Genomic DNA, 24141 nt, shown 5'->3' on the forward strand with positions numbered 1-24141 from the left:
TTTCTTCATCCATTACTTTGTCACTGCTCGAGGTATCAAAGCATTTCTTTTGTTTTTCTTTTTGTTAGTCGCTACATTTATGCTGATCCTCTCCATTGCAACATGACATACCTGTTTATCAGGTTATTGAAGGATGATTTAAAAGAGTATACATATGCAGCACGCCTCTCAGGTTTGAGCTATGGCATTGCATCAGGAATGAATGCAATACTTGTAAGTAAGAAAAAAACGCAGGAGGAAATGAAACAGCTTGGGAGTTGTTGAGCTTGGAGAAAACATTTGACTTCTGCATTTCTAAATGAGATGGTTAATGTTTTTTTCCTTGCATATATCTCATGAATTAAAGGCAAAGCAAACCAGTGTATTATAATCAGTGACTTGTTCAAGATTGCGGTGTCTTGTGAACATGTGTGCAGTGCAATTATTGCATTCTAGTTCAAAATTTCACTTGCTTGCATGGTCTCTTGAAACTACTATTGCTGGTTTCTATATAAAAATATTAACTTTTCTGTTGAATGATCTCGACTTCATAGATTTTGTTATAATTCTCTAATTCTGCTGTAGTGAGCTGTGGATATGAATTGTGCATGTGTTCATTAGAATGCAATGCTGGCTATTTATGGCTTTTCCTTAGGGTTTGTTTTTATTACATGTTTTATAATCTGTTTTAAAGTGCTGACAATACTTGATTAAATAGTTACATTATGATCAATTGTTATTTATTACATAGCTTCTCCTATGATACTTAGGATATTTTAATAGTCTGTCTTGAAGTATTAAAAGCTTTTACTAACCATAATTTTGTACCAAAATGTGTTTTGAAATTTCCTGTAGAAGTATTATTTTCCAAAGTATCTTAGCAAGAGAATATACTGTATATTGTCTTTACATTTTCTGTATGAAAGACAGTGCTGCAATTTCTTTTTTTTATCCAATGCAAATCTTATTTCCTGGTAGCATTCACTCAGCTTACTGCAAACATGGTTGTCTGTTCTCAGTTTCAAAGCTTGCTGACATTTCCATGGCCAGAGTTAGTTCCTTTAAAAAGAACAACGACAAAAAAAAAGGGGGGGGTGTCTGTGCCATTTTCTTCGTTTGTAGTCACAGTTCAGAAGTTTAGAGTTGTTTTAGATATTAGCTGTTTCTTGTAAGGTCTTCATATTCTTCTAATGCGAAGATTCTGTATTAAATCAGTTTATTCCATTTTGATATCTGGGAACTTCTAGTATTTTCTATGTTGTGAGAAATTTTATAGTCAATAGGTGTGATTGTACAGTGTTGATACTTTAAACAAGGAGAGATGCTACACTGAAAACAGTTGCCCACAGTGATTGTTGAACAGTTTGGATTTTTAGGCTAATTTAGGATATCAGCCTGTGTCATAAACCCACTTAGGTTAGCTTTTTCTTCAAATTCCTGGTCCAGGTATGTTTCAGCAACTAGCGAAGAAAAAATTGTTCCTGCTAGAAAGCAGGAGTTAGTTTTACACTTAGTAATTCTACCCTTAGTAATTAAATTGCACAAATCTAATTAAATTCCTGTTTCCAGATACCAAAAAATGAAGTTTCCCCCTGCAAAAAGGTCTTCTAATGCCATTTTTCACTAGACAAATTTTCTGTAGTTTGATGCAATCATATAGGCATTTTAAAGTTTCTGTGTTGTTTTTTTAAATGATTAAGTTTATTTCATGTATACTTAAAAAAAAAAAAAAAGGTGCCCAATCAGATCAATATCTCATTACGATTGTAGACTCAACTACTTTGGTGTTTCAGCCCAGCGCCATCCTGGTGATAAATTGTGCTGCTGTCGACAGTGCCCCCGTTTTCTTGTTGTACTGCTCACTTCCACTTCAATAAAATATTTTTCTGAGCAACAAGATAAACATGGAACAAGGTGAAGAGTAAATCAGAGAGGATAACAATTCTGTGAATCTAGATTTTATTACTAAACTGAGGAATCTAGAGTAAAACCATTCTCGTACTCAGATGTAGAGTTTGCTGACTGGACTCAATACTTGTAGACATTAAAAATCTGTATTCTGAGTACAGTTTGTGTACATCAACATGAAATTACATTAGTTTTCTGCTTTCATAACTCCTGGGCAAATAGTCAATATTTTATTTGTCAGTTGGTTATTTTTTGATGGCAAAGGGATTTTATTTCAGAATGAGTTAATGTTGAATTTAGAGTAAGTGTTGAAATGTGTATTGTTCATTGAATTGTACAAGATTTGGTAATTGTTTTATTCTTTTATCTTCTATATTTAAAGCAAATTATGCACTTTTTCCATAGCTTTCTGTAAAAGGTTATAATGACAAGCAACATATCTTGCTCAAGAAGATCATTGAGAAAATGGCTACTTTTGAGATTGATGAAAAAAGATTTGAAATTATCAAGGAAGCGGTAAGATACATGAGAAATGTACATTTTGGAGTAATTTAAAATTGCATGCATTGACTTTTAAATGAAATCTGAGTGCTGATTATCTATGGAAATACAGGGTGAAATTCTACCTCATGAGACTGTGGGAGATTTTTTCTTTTGTCTTTTTTTGTGGTCACGAGTTCCCTGGAGTGTTTATATTACATTCTTCAGTTAAAAATAACTGGCCCTGGAATATTCTCTCAGTCAGTCTTTTGTATGTTTGATCAAGAGATTGCAACTTGATTTGATAGTAGAAATCTAAGGGCAGGGGGAATCTTAACTTGCTATCCTGTTTTACAATTTGGAAAGGCCCCAATGGGATTTAGCCATAAAAGAAGGGAGAAAAGGATAAAGGGGGAAAGGAAGTGTTGAGAAGATTTGCAGTGGTTCTTCTCCCCAGATGTGAAGACGAGCTCTGCTCCTGGGTCAGGATTCTTTGGTGAAAAATTAACCAGCTGGTTAAGTACATGTTGACTTCCGGAAGTCTGACTTCCTAAATTTAGTGACTGATCTACATATATGGAATATAACTTTGACTATTTTTTTTGGCTCCTGAAGTAAATGTATGAACAGTGATTACATTTGCTAAGCCAAACAAGATGCATGATTGTTCTTCAGGTGCTTTCTTTAGAGCAGGGCAGAGGTAAAAGAAAGGGAATGAGCAGATTAGATATTGGCACTCATTGCAGTGAGCTGTGGAGGTGTCAGTGCACAAGGGTTAGACGAGTGTTGGGAACGGGCTGACTTGTGGCCCAGAAAGCTCGTGAAGAGTCTGCAGCAGATGAGAGCTGGGGCTGCAGGGCAGATCTCTCCATGCTTGCTGGTGGCAGATCTCTCTGTGCTTGCTGGGGTTTTACTTTAATCCTCTGCCGCTGGTGGTTTTTAAACAGGTGACTGACCTAGGCAGACACTGGGGCCATCTTTAGTTCCCTAGTAGGAAACTCTAAGCAGGTAGACGTAATACATGAGGTAGATTTGTTTTAACAACACTTTTTTTACGGCTTTGTGTACCTAAGATAAATTAATTGTCTGGAAAGTTTTGACTGGATGTGACAAACGTCAAGGTATTAAAAACCCAACCATAGGTCTGTGAATGATCTGTTTTGGGTAATTTTCTTTTAGTTTAAGATATTTTCCTGATTGTTTTCACAGTTTACTCAGTCTTTGTCTCTATTATGCATGTTTTGTCATCTTACAGGCTTTTGTTATATAGACTTTTTGAGTATGTAAAATAAGGACAAAATACAAAAGCTCAAATCCAGTGGGGGTTGGCAGTTTTTCCCCTCGTATCTACATCTAGCAGATAAGGGAGATACCAGCATCTGGCTTCCGTTTGGAACAGATAGAAGGCTGCATCCTCAGCAGCTTCATGCTGGCTGTTTCTCACTCACGTGCACTGAAATGGATTACTTTTCTCCTGTACTGGAAAATATTCCAGCTTGCCCAGACTCGTAATTTGCTTATTTTGTAAAGGTACAGCTGGACTAGAAAGGAGTGTCCTTGGAGAAGTTTGCTGATTCTTCTCTCATACCTCCTTTCCCGAGGCAAAGAATTTCCCAGGTGCTCCTGTATTTTTCTAACCAAGTCAGCCCCGTGAAGCAACTGGGAGAAAGACAGATTCTGTGTTAGTGATATTCCGCCACCCCACCCCCAGACAGTCATCATAGAATGTGTATTTCCTGTGTAGAACGACTTGATGCAAATGCTTATTTAGGTCTAACTAAAATAATTAAATTTCCAGTCATTAATTTTATGGAGAAGTATGATTTTGCACTCATTTCAACTATATTAATGGCTACTGCTTAATCCATAGGCTCAGAAGACCACATTATTACTAAGGTAATTTAACACAATTTTTTAACAGGTCAAACAAGTAAGAGAATGTTCTTGACATTTGAAATGTTTCTTTTTGATGGTACACAAAGTTGAGATTACAAGGTTAATATTTTATGTTTAGAAATAGAGTTCTATAATTTGAACTTAATTATTTTGTTTTAGTACATGAGATCACTTAACAACTTCAGGGCTGAACAGCCTCACCAGCACGCAATGTATTATCTCCGACTCCTGATGACAGAAGTTGCTTGGACCAAAGATGAATTAAAAGAAGCTCTAGATGGTAATGTTCTGCCACTTTTATACTTCATACTTTAAAATATTATTTTTAATGGAAAATGTCTTGTTACTAAACTAATGAAGGTACTGCTTTTGAACTGTGCCCATTGTTCAAGTGAAGCCCCTGTAGTGCCAGACCTGAGCTGGTACTGATGGATGTCGATGCCTCTGTGCTTGTCCTCCAGTTTCTAGAAAGTATGGTAGTTCAGGCAAAAGGCTTCACATGGCAAAACTTGCAGGCAAAAGTTCAGGCAAAACTTGAACGGCTTTGTGAGCATGAGTCTGAGTATAGTGAATTCAGTGCTTAACCACCACTGCCACCATCATTTGACTCTAGTTAGCATTCTGCAGACATTGGAGTGTATCTGCATTGTACTTCCCAGTGTGCATGCTGGTTTGTTTTTTCCATTTTCGGGGAATCCGAACTCCTGTTTCTGTAGATAATAAAGAACTCTCGATAGTAAAGAAAAAAATATATTATTTCTATAGATAATGATAATAAAGAATAAAGAACATTGTGAGTTTTAGTAAAGAGCAGGCATTCCACTATATTTGGACTAAGAAGAAATTTCAAATGAGGAGATTTAATTGATTTTAGTAATAGCTGAAGAACTCTTCCCTACCTGTATCTTACTGTGTTACAACAAAAGGCTGTTACTGGAACAGTTTGCAAACTATTTTGTAGTATGTTATTGGAATACACAGAGGCATTATTTTCAGGAAGAGTATCTGGCTTTTTTATGTATTTGAGGGGGAGGATTCAGAACATGTATCCATAGTTACCAGAGTGACACATAGCGTAGTGTTTGAAGTCACGATGCTGAAAACTGCTTTATAAAGATAGACTCCATAGATGCCCTGAGCTGGCTGCACCAGGCTGTGTGGTTTTTTTTCCTACAGGATTGCTCCAGGATAGAAATATAAATATTTAGTTGTATACTTTCTTGAATGATTGCCGGTGTCTCTGAGATTAGCAGTGGTGCCAGTGCTGCCTGTGAAGTCAATGACAAAACTAATGCTGATTTTCATGGCAGTTGGTTCAGCTGTATGTAGGTCATTCCTTTTTTAATGACTACTGAATTTTGAAAACATAGGAGATTTTCTATTCCATGTGTAAGTTGTCTTTATAAGATTAATGCGACTGTATTCATCATAAGAATGGCCAAAAATGGAATCCTGGAAAGGAGTACTGTCTACTTAGCATTGCTGGAGATCCGCTTGAAATACAGGGAGTTTATGCGTTATTTTTTTTTTTCCTCTCTCACACTTGATGTAACCCTAACCTTGTGCACTATTAATAAGCAATTCTAGAGGCAAAAATTAAGATTAGGATTATACAACAATAAAAAGTTGATTTGGAATCAGGAAAAAATGTGGAAATCAATATTTTCATGGTGGTCAGTTACCTCTTTTAGAAGAGGTAAGGGCTGATCAGCACCGCATAGGTTTTTCTAATACAAATCACAGATCTGTTGGATGAGTAGAGTGTGACCAGCAGGTCAAGGGAGGTTATCCTCCCCCTCTTCTCTGCCCTGGTGAAGCTGCATCTGGGGTCCTGCATCCAGTTCTGGGCTCCCCGGTTTCAGGACAAGGAATTACTGGAGGGAGTCCAGCAGAGGGCTACGAAGATGATGAGGGGCCTGGAGCACCTTTCTTATGAGGAGAGACTCAGAGAACTGAGTCTGTTCAGTCTAGAGAAGGCTGAGAGGGGATTTCACAAATGTTTATAAATATCTCAATGGTGAGTGTCAAGAGGATGGGACCAGACTCCTTTCAGTGGTGCCCAATGATAGGATGAGGGCAACAGGCACAGACTGAAGCACAGGAGGTTCCATCTGAACATGAGGAAAAGCTTCTTTACTGTGGGGGTGCCAGAGCACTGGAACAGGCTGCCCAGAGAGGCTGTGGAGTCTCCTTCTCCAGAGACATTCAAAACCCGCCTGACTGCATTCCTGTGCAGTCTGCTCTAGGTGAACCTACTTTAGCAGGTGTGTTGGACTAGATGATTTTCAGAGGTCCCTTCCAACCCTAACTGTTCTGTGTATGCATCCCCCACTGAATAACTGAGTGACCTCATAATCTTGAGTACATTTGCCTTTTTGAAACTTTTGTGAAATACACAAGTATTGTTACTTTTTATTTTAGTTGAGAAAATGACAAAATAAGAAATTAATGGATTTGGTGGTGTGGTATGCATGTTCTTATAGTGTCAGGGAATTAAGAGTGGAGATGTTGACTTTGTGATAAACACCCCATCCATTCAACCATCTTTTTCTTATTCCATTGATTCTATTTGTTAAACTATACTTTGTATTACATATGAAAACTGCTTTGCCAAGACAGGCCAGCATAGAATGTGTGTGTGTATATATATATATATACTCTGGCATACATTGCAAAAATATTTTTCTTGTGCATTGTTTGTTACAAAGGTACTATCAAAACACCATATTTAAGCTGAGGTTCCTTTTTTTGTCTAGATGATAAATGCACAACGTGTTTCTCCAGCATTATAAACTACATGCTGCTTGTTTAATAACTAAGGCTTTATCTTGGAACACCACCTGAGTGATTGCAACTGTTTTCTCTGGAGAATGAATGTTTGTTCAACATGATTGGAAAGAAGGCCTTTTTCTTTTTTCTTTTTTCTTTTTTTTTTCCTTTTCTTTTTTTTTTTTTCCTTTTTGGAATCTGGGTCAGACGTGTGTAAATTCTAAGCAGAACAAACTATATGATGAGTGCTGCTATGTAGACCTGGAAACTTTCCAGTGTTGCATTTTTAAGGAGAGATTCACTTTTTCATGATGATGAGTTTCTCTTCTTCTAAGAAACACACCATATCTAATGATGAGCTAGGTACTTAGTGTATAAATGTATGTAATTGGTTTAACTGTCTAAATATCTATTCCAGATGTCACTCTTCCCCGCCTCAAAGCCTTTATAGCTCAACTGTTGTCACGGTTACACATTGAAGCTCTTCTCCATGGCAATATAACAAAACAGGTTGGTGTGATACTTTCTTTAATAATACAGTTTTTATCTTAAAGCAGCATAAAAATGGAAGACTAGTTTAATCTTTTCAGATCTTAAAACAGTTTTGCCAAAGGTGTTTTCATAATTTGACTTTGTACTTTTTCGTCTTATGAGAGTATGATAGTGTAATTTTTTTTCACTTTAGATTTATTAGGCTAAGTGCTGCCCTTGTGTTCCTCGCAGAAATTTAATAAAAAACAACTTATGATCTAAATATTTTAAAATTTATGTTGCATATAATTCCTGTAGTGTGATCAAGCTGAATAAGGAATGATGTACTGCAGATCCTGCGTTTCTATTTAAAAGGTTCAGGCTAACTAACCAAGATTTAAGAATCCAACATCCTTCCAAATGAAGTACTTTGTACAAAGCTAAGCAAGAATGGTGGCCCATAAAAAATAAGTGTCAGCTCTCGGTTGTGTCGTCTTTGGAGTAAAAATCAGGAAACATTTGTTCTGTCTTCAGTTAGAATAATAACAGTTCGTATTTGAATAAGAAATATAACAAACATATGAACATATGTACCAATAAAAAATGTAGTGCTTTTCTTGTACGTTTTTACTTTCTTTTTTTGGTGGGGTTCCTATAGCATTATTTCTGTGTTATACCAGCTCTTTGATACTTTAGTAGCAGGACATGTTACAAACACTGCTAATGACTGCTGAATGTTTGGAGAAGAAAGTTAACTACTAAGGAGGGCAAAACTAAAAAAATAAAGCAGCCAATAGCGCTGGATGCACAAAGTTTTCTCTTTCAAGGATGTCTCTAAAATATTTTTGGTTTATAGACTATTTTTCTTCTGGAGAAATGTAAAAAATAGTCTCACTTTTTTTCCTTCCTTATTTCTTACATATTTGTATATGAAAGTCAGTTCCTTCTGAAATTTATCTGAAGACCAGGTTTTTTAGATTTCCATGATGATGCAGTGTCGAGGGTTTAGATTGCGGGGTGACAATAAAACCCTGGCAGATGTATTGTTAACCCCCTCTTCCCCCCCACTCCCCCCTTTTGCCCCTCCCTCTCCCCCTTCCCACTAAGGACAGGCGATCAGGAGGAAGAGAAGGACAGAGAGAAGAGAGTTGGAAAAATTAAAGATGTTTTGCTAATGCTACTAATAAGAATAGAGAAAATATACAAAATATACAAAACGTATCTTTAAAGTCCCAGCAACTGCAGAGCCGGCACCCAAAGTCCTGGATTAGACTCTGCAGCCAAGCGGAGCTGGATTCAGTCTCTCACTAGGCCTCAGTTGGCAGGGACGACTAGCAAGGTCCTCTCCTAATGTCAGCCATGAGGAAAAGGAAAAAGGCAAAGGAAAAAGGGGCAAGATCCTCGTGATCTCCCACCTTTATAGGAAGTATTCACGTGAATGGAATGTTATACACAGTTGGTCAGTTTCTTGGTCACCTGTTTCTCATTGCCTCTCTTGCGAGATGTCCATCCATGCTTATCAATAAGTTTGCATTCCATTGCTAGGTTTACCAAAACATGTGTCTGGTTCTCCAGGAAAATGCAGCTAATATGAAGGCTTTAGCTGACAGGCAAAATCACTAAAAGAGAAACTTGTTTTTAACAAAACCAGGACATGCAGTAATAGCAGAGAAATGTGTTCTTTAGTTGGCATAAATGGGTGGGTGTTGAAGAGTCCTAGAAGAGGAATCCTGGAAAGGAGTACTGTCTACTTAGCATTGCTGGAGATCCGCTTGAAATACAGGGAGTTTATGCGTTATTTTTTTTTTTCCTCTCTCACACTTGATGTAACCCTAACCTTGTGCACTATTAATAAGCAATTCTGTTGAAGAGCTGAAGAACTGGGAAGGCCTGTACTGTTATGCCCATAGCTCTGTAATGTTTATAAATTATCTGCAAACCTCCCTAAATAGATGCAGGTAGGAAAACTTCTCTGTCCTTCAGTGCCTGTGATGTGATCATCACTGACAAAACTCAGAAATCTTAATCTGGACCTAAGAAATTTTTCTATCTCAAATTCAGTGAAAATTGACCTGTGATAACTTTCAGCACTGAAAAATTTTTTAGTGAGTCTGTACTTTTGGAAAAAAGAAGACCTACCAAGCTGCTTAAAATTCCCACTTATTCTTGAATTAATTTGATTCTGATATTTGTTTTTTAACTGTTCTTTTATTTATTTGCGGCAAATGGATGAATAGTAAACTAATTGTGTTCAGAACATCTGCCTGAACAATCTTGTAAATATTTTGTCTTAATATGGTGGCTTGATTGGAAGAATGTGTATGATTTTTCTCTAACCTTTCAAAATGCTAGACCTCAATCTTTTGGTCTTTGATACTGGCTGGGGTTTTTGGGGTTTGTTGGAGGAGACATGTGGTTATTAAGTTTTCAGACCTTTTGCATGTTTGTGGTAAGATCACTTATAATTTTTATTATTTTAATCCATCAAATAAAAGAAAGTATCTGGACAATGAGTCCTAATGCTGCCAGCACATCAATAGAATGCATGCTTGAACTCAGCCATTAATTTGTTGTCTTAAAATGCTGTCTGATGAGGTGTAGTTTATTTTGCAAACATACATTGTAGGTGTCTTGTTTTCAAACTTTGAAAGATGAGTACATCAAAGTGGTGAAAGGAAAGGAAAGGAAAGGAAAGGAAAGGAAAGGAAAGGAAAGGAAAGGAAAGGAAAGGAAAGGAAAGGAAAGGAAAGGAAAGGAAAGGAAAGGAAAGGAAAGGAAAGGAAAGGAAAGGAAAGGAAAGGAAAGGAAAGGAAAGGAAAAAAGCCCATTGAACTTTAATTTCAAAAGTGCTGGGGAGGAGGAGGAGGAGTTAAATGTTTAAACAACAAAAATAAAAAAATTTAAAAAACAACAACAAAATACAAAATCCTCAACCCCTAAAGCCCCACTTCCTCTCATCTACTTAAATTCTCCTGTATTATTAAATTACAATATCCATACTTTCTGTTCTTGATTCTTTTTTCTTCTTTTCTCTTCTTTTCTTTCATGTCACCATCAATAATTGGAAAGTCTTACCCTCCTGTTAGGTACAGAATAACTGACGATAGTTAAAAATCCTCTTATGTTTTCTCTTCCAGGCTGCGTTAGGAATTATGCAGATGGTTGAGGACACTCTCATTGAGCACGCTCATACAAAGCCGCTGCTTCCCAGTCAGCTAGTGAGATACAGAGAAGTGCAGCTTCCTGACAGTAAGTTACATCATTTATTTACAACTTTTAATGCACATTAAATTAAGAATCTGTTTGTTAATGGCATTTTAAAATTAATGTTACTCTGTTGCTAGGAGTTTGTTTCAAAATCAGACTTCCTTCAAATTATTTTAAACTTTAAATTTAAAAATATAATTAGGGGGTGGTTTTGTTAATAAAACTATACACTAATATATTATCTTTCTGGCATACTTGAAAATGGATTTGATTTCCTTTTTGATCTGTGTATGTAAATTCAACTTCTCAGAAGTTTGAAATAGGTGATCTTTAAGGTCCCTTCAAACCCAGACTATTCTGTGATTTATCCCTAATTCACTCAGTATGATTGACGTAAATAAGAGCCATGTCCCACTCTGCTACAGATGGTACACACGTTTGCGTAAGCACTATTCTTTGAGCACTTCTGAGTATTAATTGAACATTCAGTGAAGGATCATCTCATGACTCTTGCTTTTTGAGAAGAATAAAAGATTTTACACAAGTAACTTTGTTTTTTTCTAACATAAATTATTTTGCTGTCATAGTGTTTGTATATGATTTTAGTTCTATTGTGAAATACATATGTGTATATATATAAGAAAGGAGCTTCACGGAATTGCTGGGAGTTATACAGGAATGATGACATATGTAGCTATACAGCCAAAGCAAATTACCCATAACTGATCATCAGCCTGTGCAAACTGCCATATACCAAAGAAGCCATTGCTTTGAAATGCTGAAGTATTTTTAATGTTCATAAATGTTTCTGACAAATAGTCCTTAGAAACTATTTATAAACTACAGGCAATGCAGAATTCTACTCCAGTTCCAAAAATATTTGCTTGAGGAGAAGCAGCCAGTTTCAATTTGCTTGCTGATATGCTCAAGCTATGACATTTCGATGTGTTAAAATAATCTTTTCTTTACTCGTTTCATGAAAAGTACGCTGTTAGTGGAAATTCTGCTTTAACAGTCGTGAGCCATTTATTATAATTCCATTCCACAACTGATGGGCCATGGTCTTTTTAATTGTGGACAATAAGAATGTACATTTTATGAACTCGAATGTTTTAACTTTGCCTTTTAGGAGGTTGGTTTGTATATCAACAGAGAAATGAAGTTCATAACAATTGTGGCATTGAAATATACTACCAGACAGACATGCAGAGCACTTCTGAGAACATGTTTTTGGAGCTCTTTTGTCAAATTATCTCGGAACCCTGCTTCAATACTCTGCGCACCAAGGAACAATTAGGTACGTTTTCCCATAGTATCTGTATGCACACTCACATACTCACACACTTACATGGGAGATGATGAGGCATTCTTTCCTTGCTTAGTGAATGCCATTTAGAGTGCACTTGGTAAATGTAAATAATTTTAACTGTTGGTGACTCAAAGGAATATTACTGTGCACATGCTCTAAATTGAGAAGCAAGCATAGTTTTTAAGATAATTCTGAAATATCTGAAACCAACTCTAGCTTTAAAAGAAGTTTGATAACTGTACAGAAATTTCATATCTAGCGTTTTTACCAAAAGGAGATTAGATCAGTTTCCTAGATTTTTAGATCCTCTGAAAGAATCAGTAGAAGTTTGGTGTTTTGTGCTTGTGATCCTACTTCCAGATGCGCTTGATGATTCACAAGCCCTAGCTTAGGAATACTGCTGCATGAGGAATGGTAAGCTGCCATGTTGGTGAAGACCTAAATACATTTCAGGCTTTTTTAGAGTATAGCAGTTCGCCAATAAGCACAAATAATTGTTACCTGAACCAGTAAGCCTGAGGGCTGGTAAGGTTACTCCAAACAGGATGACAAGGAGAGACAGAGACTTTATGTGATGGTTTGCATGATTGAAGCACTGATGAGAAGAAGTTTTCCCAAAGGTGAGAGGCAGGGACATGTCTCAGTGTGATGACTGTCAACTACCCGGCAGACCAGGCGAGATTAGACTTCTTATGAGCAACTAGCAGAATCAGCCATAGCATTTCAAACAAAGGGATTTTAATTATCTAGATAATGTTGAAAATAGGGCAGGACACAGGTTATTTAGCAGGTTTTTGGAATGTGCTGGTGGCAGGTTTTGTATAGAAACTGGAGGTAACAGATGAAGAGGAGGGGGAGAGCCAGTGAGGAAGAACTCTGTCTGTCCAGCACTGCGTAACTGCTATAAACAGGAGAAGTAGTAACAAGAACTCATTAAATAAATACTTAGTGGTACAAGAAAGAGGAAAAGTTGTCAGTGGTGGGGGAAAAAAAAGTCAATATGTTTCAGGATGGCTTTGTTAGTTTTCGCTTGAAATATCAACCATGACCAGATGATTTCCAAAATAAGTGCCAGCGATCAAAGTCCAAGGCTTACCTTTGAACAGAAGAATAACAGATTAAAGGCTGTTCAGGCAAATTAGAAGCTTTTAAAGAGTTCAGGCATGATGAACTCTATGTTACATTAAAAAAAAACCCAAAATTACACAATCCTGGAATTAGAAATCTTTTAACTGAGAATTTGTGGATGATAGATGAGATACTGGAAAAATAAACATGGGTAAATGCCGTATCTTTCCTTAGGAAAGAGAAGAGCAGGGAAATTACAGATCAGTCAGCTTAATTCTGGTTCCTGGAAAATATGGAATAAGGTATTAGACCAGTTCTAAATCCATAGAAGATAACTGAGGGACTGTCACTGGACAAACTCAGGTCAAACTAAGCTTATTTTTTAATACAGAGTTTGGCTGTACAGATGGAAGTGGTGATGTCATATGTCTCTTCTTGGTAGTACAAAAGGCACGTAAAATTCTCAAGCAAGCTAGAGCATCTAGGTGTAAGTGCTACACAAGGCCATCTGGAAAGTCATGACTGAAGAACAGCTTATGAGAAAAATGGTGTTATGCAGAGCTCTGTTGTGATCCAGTGCTGTTTAGTATTTTCATCAAAACTCTGGATGATAGAAGAGTGCATATACTAAACCTTCAGATAATGCTAAGCTGGGAGAGGCTGCAAGTGTGTGGGAAGATAGAATTCAAAATTAGTTTGACATTTTGGAAACAGGACTTGAAGGAAGATACGACGCAATTTGGTAGCAGCAGTTTGGCAGGAAATAATCAGTGGCACAGATACAAGGTAGGAAGCAACTGGCGAGGCAGTAGTTTTGTAGAAAACATTCTACAGGTTACAGTGGATCAGAAGTAGAACATAATTCAGCAGTGTCACGCCACTGTGTAAAACGCTGGGATGCATAAATGGGAGCTTCCAGGATTCACACAGAAAATACTTGTGTATTGTTCAGGTATGGACATGAGCATGAGAAGCGACATGAGCATCAAGGAACGATTAGAGAGCTGTAAAACAGCATTTAAAAGACTGAACTGTGACAAATTAGTTATCAAAAAAGGGAAGAAGACTGAAAAAAGGCTTGAGTGTTCAGATAAGTAAAATGCTGCAACAAAAAGGAAGGGAATAATATTTTCTTTGTATCTAATTGATAAGAAATAGTGGTCTTACATTGCAGCAAAGATAATTCAGATTAGACATTATGAAAAAATGATAATAAGTTGCTAAAGTTGGGTCTCCTGAAGCACTAGAGTACAGCTTAATTTCTGGTTACCTAATCCTGATGACAGAATTCCTTTTGTTCTGTCCTAGTGTTCCTCATCTCCTCCTCACCCTCCCCTGAACTGATATTTATCTCAGTAAAATAAAGGTGTTTCAAAAAATTACAGTGGCATATTTTTAAAACCTGCATATTTCATTTATAACACAGAATTAAGCTTAGCATAAAATTGCATTCCTGTCAAACATACTGTGTTTGGCAAATTTAATGCTGGAACAAGGAATTTCTTTTAATTTGTTTTAATTTGTTTTGCCAAGGTTACATTGTGTTCAGTGGTCCACGTCGGGCAAATGGCATACAAGGACTGCGATTTATTATCCAGTCTGAAAAGCCACCACACTATCTAGAAAGCAGAGTTGAAGCATTCTTAAAAACTATGGAGAAATGCATAGAAGATATGACAGAAGAGGCCTTCCAAAAACATATCCAAGCTTTAGCAATTCGTCGTCTAGACAAACCAAAGAAGCTGTCTGCAGAATGTGCTAAATATTGGGGAGAAATCATTTCCCAGCAGTATAACTTTGACAGAGGTAAGACAAATTATAATTTCTTTAAAACTGAATGCATATACTAGTTTGGCTACACTTGTGACTCTTGAGTGTGATACTCATTTGGGAATGACTTAAACTTTTACATAGTCTGTGCATAATTTAATATATTTTTTGTGATTTGTGTCTGTAAGTTGTATTTTTTCCTTCTGCCCTGAAGAAACACCTCATTTGTGCAGCCTGTGCTCTCAGTGCTGTGGGAGCTGTTGGAGGATAAGCGTGTTCCTGATGTTCACTGTATGCTGGGCGGTGTGAAAGCTTCACTGACCTCAGGGAGACTTAGAGTAGGTCAAGGACTGGAAGTGGTTTGAATGCAAATGTTGATGTCGCAGGAGATCGAATTTATTTCCGTGATGGTCAAACATCTGTGTTACATACGTGCCTGCTACTTGACTGAGACGCATTCAGACATACTTGACACTTGTGCGGGTGCATACATTTGTATCAACCCTATTCCTCTTCCCATTGCACAGCTCCTCTGAGGGAGCCATGGCAAAGGCAACAGCAGGGATCCTGACTAACATGTGACCTGTCTCTGCTTAGAGTAGGCTTGAAGGAACATGAATTCTGGGTTTTTTTTTTCATCCATGGTACTTTGAAGATTAGAAGCTTGTAGAAGACCAATTGAGATCAAACATCTGGTGTTATTACTGAAAATGGATGGACAGTTATTTACATTGTGGTCCTACATAGTATTTAAGTCGTATTTTTCCCTTTTTCATCATTGTTTGAAGATTTTTTGTCCAAATTCTGAGGTATATTAATAATATAGTTTCTGACATTAAAAATAAAGTTTTAGGTACAGATCAGCTTTTCACATTTTCATGTCTCAACTCTTATTCACAGCTATAATTTCTCATCTTCCATGCATAATGTGCTTCCTACAGAAAACTCATTCTGCATCCTGTGAGTTCTCTTCTGCTTTACACACACAATGCTGGCCTTCCATGGTAGCAAATACAGTCTTTTTGGTCGACAATGACTAACTGAATGGTTTAAATAATGAAGCACTTTGAATTGTCATCTAGCTTGGTCTTGAGAGAGAATGAGAACTACTGCCAAGGTTTCATGCCTGAGTATAAAGAGTGATGTGGAAACTTATCCCCTCATGTACTTTTTTTTGTGTCTGAAACAGTTTAGTTTTTCTCTGACTTGTGTTTCTGTTTTTACCGTACTTGGATCTGTATTATCTCTCTGGAATTTCTTACTGCTAGCTGTAGCCGTGACTTTCATATCTAAATCCCACTCAATTTGTTGTTTCCCTTGACTTTTCTATCTTTAATTCCCTTCTACCCACTAGTAATTTTATTTCATTAATGATTCTAATATGACTAGAATTCTCAAAATCAGAAATTCATATTCCAGCCTTAAGAAGTGAAAGGGTTTTTTCTTCAGGTTTTTACATTGTTATTATTACTTTTACCGTTTTACTTCATTTAAAATTTTTCTTCCAAATGTCATCTAGTCTTTCAAACTGTGTTTTGTTGATTCTTTTTTATTTCATCCATGTAGAACTTCATATTAATTACTTAGAGCCTGACTCACAGGCTTGTTAGCTGCACATTTGTTCTCTTGCACGTATTTCTTGTTTGATCTTCCTGCTAACCCTAAGAAAAGCAAGCATGCCTACAACACAAAGCCGTCCTGCTTGGGCAGCAGTGATACCACATGATTAATTCATTACAGCTCGATTCATATGAAGTGATGTAGCTACTGAGACACATTGTTCCCAGCTATATTAAAGGTGATTATTCCTGAACCGGTGGGATGTAGCCACCATTCCTCACATTTATTTAAAAGTACGTCCTGCCAAAGTGCATCCTACCATCCTGTTCTCTTCACTGTGAGTGAAAGCCATCTATAATCAGTCTTCATTAGAAATGTGTAATATTGAATTGAAGATAATATACAGAAGCAGGCATATCTGTCTTAGCTACTGAATAACAGACAGTGCAACCAGTATTCTTCAAACATGCATTTTTTTGTAAGTCAAATCAAATGAAGTGTAAATTTCTGCCAAGTTTCCAGTGGCACTTTTAGTGAGGCAAGTACTAGCTTGAAAGTTAAGAATGAAAATCATATTTGCAGTCAATTACAGCACCTGAATTTGAAAGAAAAATACTTTGAATAAGTAGTGTGCTAATAACCAGCTACGATTTGCAGACTTGTTCTAATTTGTACTGTTGTTGTGCAGATAACATTGAAGTGGCTTATCTGAAGACCCTGACCAAGGACGATATTATACAGTTCTACAAGGTAAGTTAGTCATGTACTTAAAATGTAACTTGGAAAGACATGTAGATATAACTGGATATTATTTGTGTGAACGATGAAAGCATACACCTGTTTCAGGTAGATGATATTATTAAGGTATCTGCATCAATTGTAACTGTGTTTCTTGAATCTTAATTAGTTTAATGACAGCTAGCATACTGTAAACATTGTGGAAAAGGTTTGTGGGGGGTTTCTGTGGTTTGGTTTGGTGGTGGTTTTCTTTGTTTATTTTGTGGGTGGTGGATTTTTGCTGTTTGTGTGTGGTTCTGGTTTTGTTTTGTTTGGTTTTTTTACCATCTTTTATTCTTTTCTTGTCTTGTTTATCCTTTCTTTATGAATAAAGTTGTGCTGGTTTATGACTGAGCTTGGCCAAAATTGTACATTTGTTCTTTTATATTCTTCTTCAACCAGTAAATGATTCCGTTCATTTTGTGTGCATGAATTGTGAATGAAACAGGTATTTTTAAAGCTTTGTTCACCGTAAATCAGCACCTTTTTTTTATCTTCTCATAGTTAGGCAGAACAAAGGAACAGCGTAATGATGCAGTAATTGTACATTACAACCCAGCATGAAGTTGCTAGATAGATATCTAATATAAGCAACTGAAATACTGGGGAGGTATCCTTCCCCCCTCCCCCAAACAAGTTGGGCCTCATTCTTTCTTTTTTTAAAATTTCATAGACAATGATAATTCACTATATTGCAAAGTGTACATATTGTTTTATTACTTATGGAGCAGCTAATAGCTCAGGGAATACTTGGCAAAATAATGTAGGTGCATGTATGTGGAACTTACTGTTGTATGGAAAAATCTCTGCCCATGAAGAAGCATGGGTATGTGTGTATCTATATGTTCTTTCTTTCTCTTGAGGGGGGGCTAATGTCTTTCAAAATGGTTTCTCTTTTGTACTCTGTCTTTTCCTTTTTGCCTTTTTTTTTTTTTTTAATAGTACAATAGCATGGGTAAAGATATGCAGCAAATGCAAACTCTTAGTAAATGGAATTCCAGCAGTCTTTGTTTAATAAATGAAAATTTGAACAAGTATCCACATTCTCTTTTTGTAAGAACCTATATTATTTTGCTTACATTAATGCTCAATACATGATTACCCAGTATTCCAGAGCAGAAGTAACTGGCTAGATTGGTGAGCTAGTCAGCTGAGTTTAATAAATGTGTTCAGGGTAATGTGCTTCCAGAAGGCTGCTAGGGATTGAAAATTCTGCAGAGAGTTTAGATTGCATTCCTGATACTATGACAGTTAATGGCTGAATTCCTATTACTTTCAGTTTTTCTGATTCCCAAACAGTACATTAATTTCGTAACTTGATTGTGAAATGATTAGAAGTACTGTAGGGATGACCTTTAATGATGTTTGAACGGGCATCCCAGAATTCATTCCTCATTTTAAAGCTTAAATTAAAATTTATATGCTGTCGTTCTTCTCACAGCTGAAGGGCTTGATGTTTTTTGCCGTAGGTGCTGTTGGCAATAGATGCTCCCAGAAGACACAAGGTATCAGTACATGTCCTTGCAAGGGAAATGGATTCCTGTAAGTATTGTGCTGAATATAGTATTTAATCAATTCCTGTTCAAGCAAGTCGTGGTTAAAAACAGCCATGTATTATGCAAATGCACTATAAGAAAAACTCAGCTCTAGACATTATATACCTTTCAGAGAAAAAAGTATTTATTTTTATAGTTGTTTTTTTCACACGGGTGCTTCAAATTTTCTGATTGATGTTTGTGGCCAAGGTCTTTAGCCATTCTGAAGTATATTGATATTAAAACAATATATCTTAAAATAACACTTATTTTTTCAATGGGATAATTTAAAACAAACCTCTGTAATAGTCCTACAGGGAAAAAAAAAGAGGATTTTCAGTTGTCAGTCCATTGAGGTTGGGGTTTTTTGCTGACAAGCAATGCATGTCCACAGTTTTATTCAAGCACTTTGGAAGGAAAAACAAAAACAAACCCCAACCCTCTGGGAATGTCAAACATTGTATTTAAACTAGAGAAAGTAAAAGTTTATTTAGGTTTTATTTTCAAATAACCTACATCAGCTGTGCATTGTAAACTCTGTTGTTCCATTTTAGAATTCAAGAGGAAAAGGTTAAGAGTGTTCCTGGTTAATATAAATAAACCGAGAGGAAAAACTTCTGTGGTGTTTTGTGCGGATTTTTCACCAGTTTATACTGGACTTAAATTCCAACATGTAACTGTTTGCAAAATCAGGAATATGAAAGGCTTGCTGATAGCTGTGTGCCTGTTACGAAACTCTTCCAGTCTCAGAATGGTTGATTTTTATGGTGCTATGGGAATTGTAACACTGCAACTGAGTAAGGAAGACTTGCTTCATAGCATCCTTCAGTTTTCATGACTAATCATTGCTAAGTAGAAATAGATCTAATACTTCTCGCTACTTTTTAAAATGTAGTAACTCCATTGGCAGAATGGTTTATTAGTTGCTTGCAATGGGATCTTCCCAAGACAAGGGTGAGCATGTGAGACAATCTAGCAAGTGGTTACTCTTCCAGAAACTACAGCAAGGTATTCTCTCCACATACTCCCCAGTCCTAAACCATTTAATCTGTCATATGGCCTCTCTTCTGCCATGAAAGAGGAATTGGGACTTCAGTGCATTTCCTGTGAGTCCAGACGAGCATTCTTCCAAGTGCAGGTACCCTTCCTCCTGCACACAGACACACCATTTTCCCTGGGAGTGGAAAAGAGCAGGAAGCAGTAGGGTAGAGATACCTGGGATTTTAGCAGGGGGAAGACCTTGAACTCATAGGGTTGTTTAGGGTTGAAATTTGGGTATGGAGGTAGAAGGGAGGTTTAAGGAATTTAAGACTAGAAGTTCTTACAGACAAGTGGGTTGGATGCAGGAAGAAGTTTGGGGGCACTGGAGTAGGGTGTGCATGGGGACAGGCGGGGAAGACTTGGAGCGTTACCCAGAATTTTGGTACACAGAGCCTACAGAGTAACCCCCAGGCCTCTGTAAGCAAGATGTGCTGTTGTTGCATTGCTCCTGTTGTGATATACCACTGACATTTACTACTGTTTGCATGATTTGTACTGGGAAACAGTTTTGAGTATTCATTGATCGGTAGATTAGTAATTTTTATTTCTACATTTTCTTCATGTGCAAGTAAAATGAACAAAAGCCACTGCCTCAGCACATGTTTTCAGGTCAAATGATGGATTAAACTCTTTCAGAAGACAGCCATGGAGTATAAAAGCAAAATCTTATTTAGAGATCCTTTAAAATTAATAACCTGTGCTTTATATAGATACCTGTCTTATAAGACAGTTGATTATGTAAAAGGTAGTGATTAAATTGTTGTCCTGAATTAATTCTGATGATGTTAAATAGGCCCTGTTGTTGGAGAATTTCCCTGCCAAAATGATGTGAACCTGGCACCAGCACCACCACTACCACAGGTAAAAAGAAATAACACATAAAAAATGCCAGGCTGTATTCTTAATATGGAAGTTTAGTATCGTTAAATATAAATTTGGAGGGAGAAACAAACTTTTTAAAATTAATGATATTGTGGGACTGGTGTTTCATTTTTTTTTCCATAGATGGTGTCATCCTGTATAACAACAGGGATTTTTCCTCATGTTTTTCTTCTTTTTAACAGTGTGTCCTGTTACCTTTGTATTTTGGGGGATCTGTAGTAATGAAATGTGGATCACTGTTCTGTTTTTTAAATGGTGACAATCACTAATATTGTAGAACAGAGCAAGAAAAATGTGTTTATATGTAGCTGTAGCAAAAGTTAAAATGAAAAGCAAGGAATTTCTCACTTTTCTGACTAAAGATATTGAGCAGACTTTTTCTTGCGTGCACTTCTTTGCAGCCAAGTGTGATTGAAAATATGACAGAATTCAAGCGCAGTCTGCCACTCTTTCCACTGGTGAAACCACATATCAATTTCATGGCTGCAAAACTGTGAAGAACCCCCATGGATGAAGAGAGGCAAATGATCAGTACTGACATGGATTCAGGGGACTTCATGATGAACAAAATTATTAAAGATCGTTGGGATGAATGGTTCTGTTTGTTATGAAAGTCCCAAATTCCTTCTTGGTTCATTTGATATTAGCTGTGTGTTAGGGATAGAGACTATATCAAAATCAGTTGTGGTCATGTGTCATTTATATTACAGACAACCTGTTGAAAACCAAAATCAACTGAAACAAAAATAATAATAAACTTGTAGATGCAGTATATTTTTTAAATATTATATCCCTTCAAATTTTCATGTTGATAAAATAACCCTCCAGAGCAAACAGAATTGCTTGAAATATACTTACTGTCCCTGAGAAACACCATTTAGTATCCCAATAATTATCTTATTGGGAGCTGGAGGGGGTGAGACAAGTAGGTCCTTTTTTGGGTGGGGGTCAACAATTTTTCTTAAAAAAAGAGACTTTCACATTTTTTTGAAGTAACATGTTGAATGATACTTTTTTTAATTGATCCTTAATGCAACCAACATATTTTCTATTTAAGTTTTATGAAGACTAGTGGGGGGAAAAAAGGAAATTTAACAACACAGTCAAGAGAGAATTATCTTAGTGAGAATAATTGAGGATACGGGCATGATTTTAATCTTTCTATACAAATTTGGGGACATTTTGTATCAAAACTAGTAAAATGCTGGAAACACTTTAATAGTACATCTTAATTGTGTTATCAAAAGTATTGTCCCAGTCTCTTGATACTGTCAACATCCTGTTCAGTGTTTGTGTTACTGTGAATTGTTTCCATTTGGTATATAAAATACTTGATTTGGTGACATTTTTTGTTTTCAGTTGCGCATGTACGGATGAAGAACTCAGTCTGTTTTGCCTCATTTGTTATGTCAGGTCTTGGTCCAGCAAAGTACTTACTAGTGCACATACCTTAAAGCATGTGTTAGTTCTTCACTCAAGAACAGGTGAATGTCAGAGACAGGTGCTGTGATGAATCGGCCACACTGGCTGCGTCTGTGAGGGCCCTTCTGGTCCCTCGGGAAGGCGTTTGGGACAGCACTGTGTGTGCAGTTCTGGAGTAGTGCAGGGTGTGCTTCAGGTTACATCACAAAATATTTATTCCTACTTCTTTTAAGAGGGCTGCACAAAACCCAGCAGGATCAAGAAGTATATTGAAGTACTATATGTATATATATTGCATAATTTAGTAAAATGATAAAACAATATATGGTGTCTAATCTTCACCAAGTTTGCTGTAGCCTTCTGCAGAGCAGTCTGATGGGTGGGACAGCCCCCAAGTAGGAAAAGGTAAGGGAGCATCTTCTCCTACCTGTTTAATACATAAAGTTGATTGTAAGTATTCAGACAGGATAGAGTATGCAAAGCACTGAAGATATAAAATCTGCTCATCAGGAGTGTTACTGAGAGTTTGCTTTGTTTTAAAAGAACCTGAAATTAAGGCCCTGACGTGACACACATGGTGTCATATGCCGGAATCCTGTTATATTCAATGGGGCTGTTCTTGTCAGTGAATCAATGTTCTTATGCTGGCTCTGAAGCCAAACTCAATGAATGCTTTGACAGGGCAAGGGCCTTTATATTGTATTTATCTGAGGGTCTCTTCTAATTGAATACATACAGTGTATTTAAAAGTTGTTTCAAAGGTTAACAGTATGTGTTTCAACATCTTTTTAATAAATTTGATGGTAGGTTGTGATGTAACCTGTTGCCAAGGAAGGCCACTAGCATTTTTTTGTAGTCTGAGGGAAAACAAAGAATTAATATAAGCAAAATCAGTAGAGGTGTCTCTGTTCACCGTATTTTTCATGGATCTTTCACATAAAATGTTCTCTTTACCCTCTTGCATTTTGCTTTTGTTTATAGTTTTCCTTTAGTAAAAATATTTGTATTATATATATTAAAAGTTTTGACAACATTATAAAAAAATATATTTTAGGATTTTAGTATTTAAACATACCACTCTTAGGGTGAATAAAATGAAATGGCTTCTATCGTATGTAAAAATAGATATATATATATATTCATGGAACTACTATCAACTCTAATTTTAACAAATTATATAAATAAATTGGAATGGCAGCGTGTTTAACACAAGCTCACAAATCATGTTTTCCAGAGGAAAAATATGTAGAATTTCAAAGTTCTCTGACTGGATGTGGAAACCCATGTAGTTTTGCAGCAACTCTTAATTGCTTTTAAGTGTTCTCCAGCATTTTATAGTTTCTGAGTTTGAATAGAGCAGTAAATTTTGATAAACTCAGGCATACTAATGGGTTCATTTTAATGGATCCAAAGCTGCAGTGTCTACAAGCAATAAAAAACTACCTAGAATACACTGTAATTCAATTTTAGTGCTTGTTAATTAGTTTATGTAAGAAACCATAAATTATTATTACATAACTGTAATTTTTGCAAGTGCTATTTTAAGCAGTTGATGTGGAATTGGGTGCATGTGACACAGCCAGTATGACAGAGTGCTAGAGTTATTCTGTTTACAATAAAAAACCTGAATTTAATGTTTGGAGTTCTTAATTTGTTTCATTTAATTTTTTTTGCATACTGGTAATGTTACATCTATCAGTCTGTGTGTGTTTTTTATTATAAGTTAATTGTGATTTTCTGCTCTCCAGTTGCTTGGGGTAGTGAGGCTGAGTAGCATTGCTGGAGAAGTGTCCCAGTCACCTCTGGGGAAGTTTCAGAGGACTTTGCCATGTGCCATCCCACACCTTTCGGGTAGATCCACCTCTGTTGCTCTCTGAGTGTATGAAAACGTAATAATATAAAGGTAGAAATATTTGCACAAGACAGGATTTTAATTATACAATCTCAAATTCTAAATTCAGAACATCGCTGCAGCCAGACTGAATCGTGCCTAATGCAGCTTTAGTGTTGCTTTTGAGAAAGTACTTTCCCTAGTCATTTTCTTTGTTTTATGCACGCCAAAAGATT

The 24141-nt window shown here is 36.5% G+C and overlaps 1 protein-coding gene across 7 annotated transcripts in view; it reads left to right on the forward strand.

Annotated features, from left to right (window-relative positions):
- The window catches only part of IDE (insulin degrading enzyme), a 66484-nt gene extending 42776 nt beyond the window's left edge, over positions 1–23708 (forward strand). For 5 of the 7 annotated variants that reach the window (XM_082053694.1, XM_082053690.1, XM_082053692.1 and 2 more), the window contains exons 16-25: positions 2293–2403; positions 4423–4543; positions 7451–7542; positions 10641–10752; positions 11840–12007; positions 14621–14893; positions 17106–17167; positions 18664–18736; positions 20564–20631; positions 21054–23708. In XM_082053694.1, coding sequence (XP_081909820.1) covers positions 2293–2403; positions 4423–4543; positions 7451–7542; positions 10641–10752; positions 11840–12007; positions 14621–14893; positions 17106–17167; positions 18664–18736; positions 20564–20631; positions 21054–21149 — 1176 coding nt within the window. In that variant the 3' untranslated portion in view covers positions 21150–23708. Of the gene's footprint in view, positions 1–68; positions 214–2292; positions 2404–4422; positions 4544–7450; positions 7543–10640; positions 10753–11839; positions 12008–14620; positions 14894–17105; positions 17168–18663; positions 18737–20563; positions 20632–21053 lie in introns of all 7 variants that reach the window. The other 2 variants (XM_082053691.1, XM_082053689.1) reach the window with 1 other exon arrangement.
- Positions 23709–24141: the final 433 nt, after the last annotated feature.

The sequence above is a fragment of the Streptopelia decaocto genome (assembly GCF_964273445.1).
Source record: "Streptopelia decaocto genome assembly, chromosome: 5".
Classification (NCBI taxonomy): Eukaryota; Metazoa; Chordata; class Aves; order Columbiformes; family Columbidae; genus Streptopelia; species Streptopelia decaocto.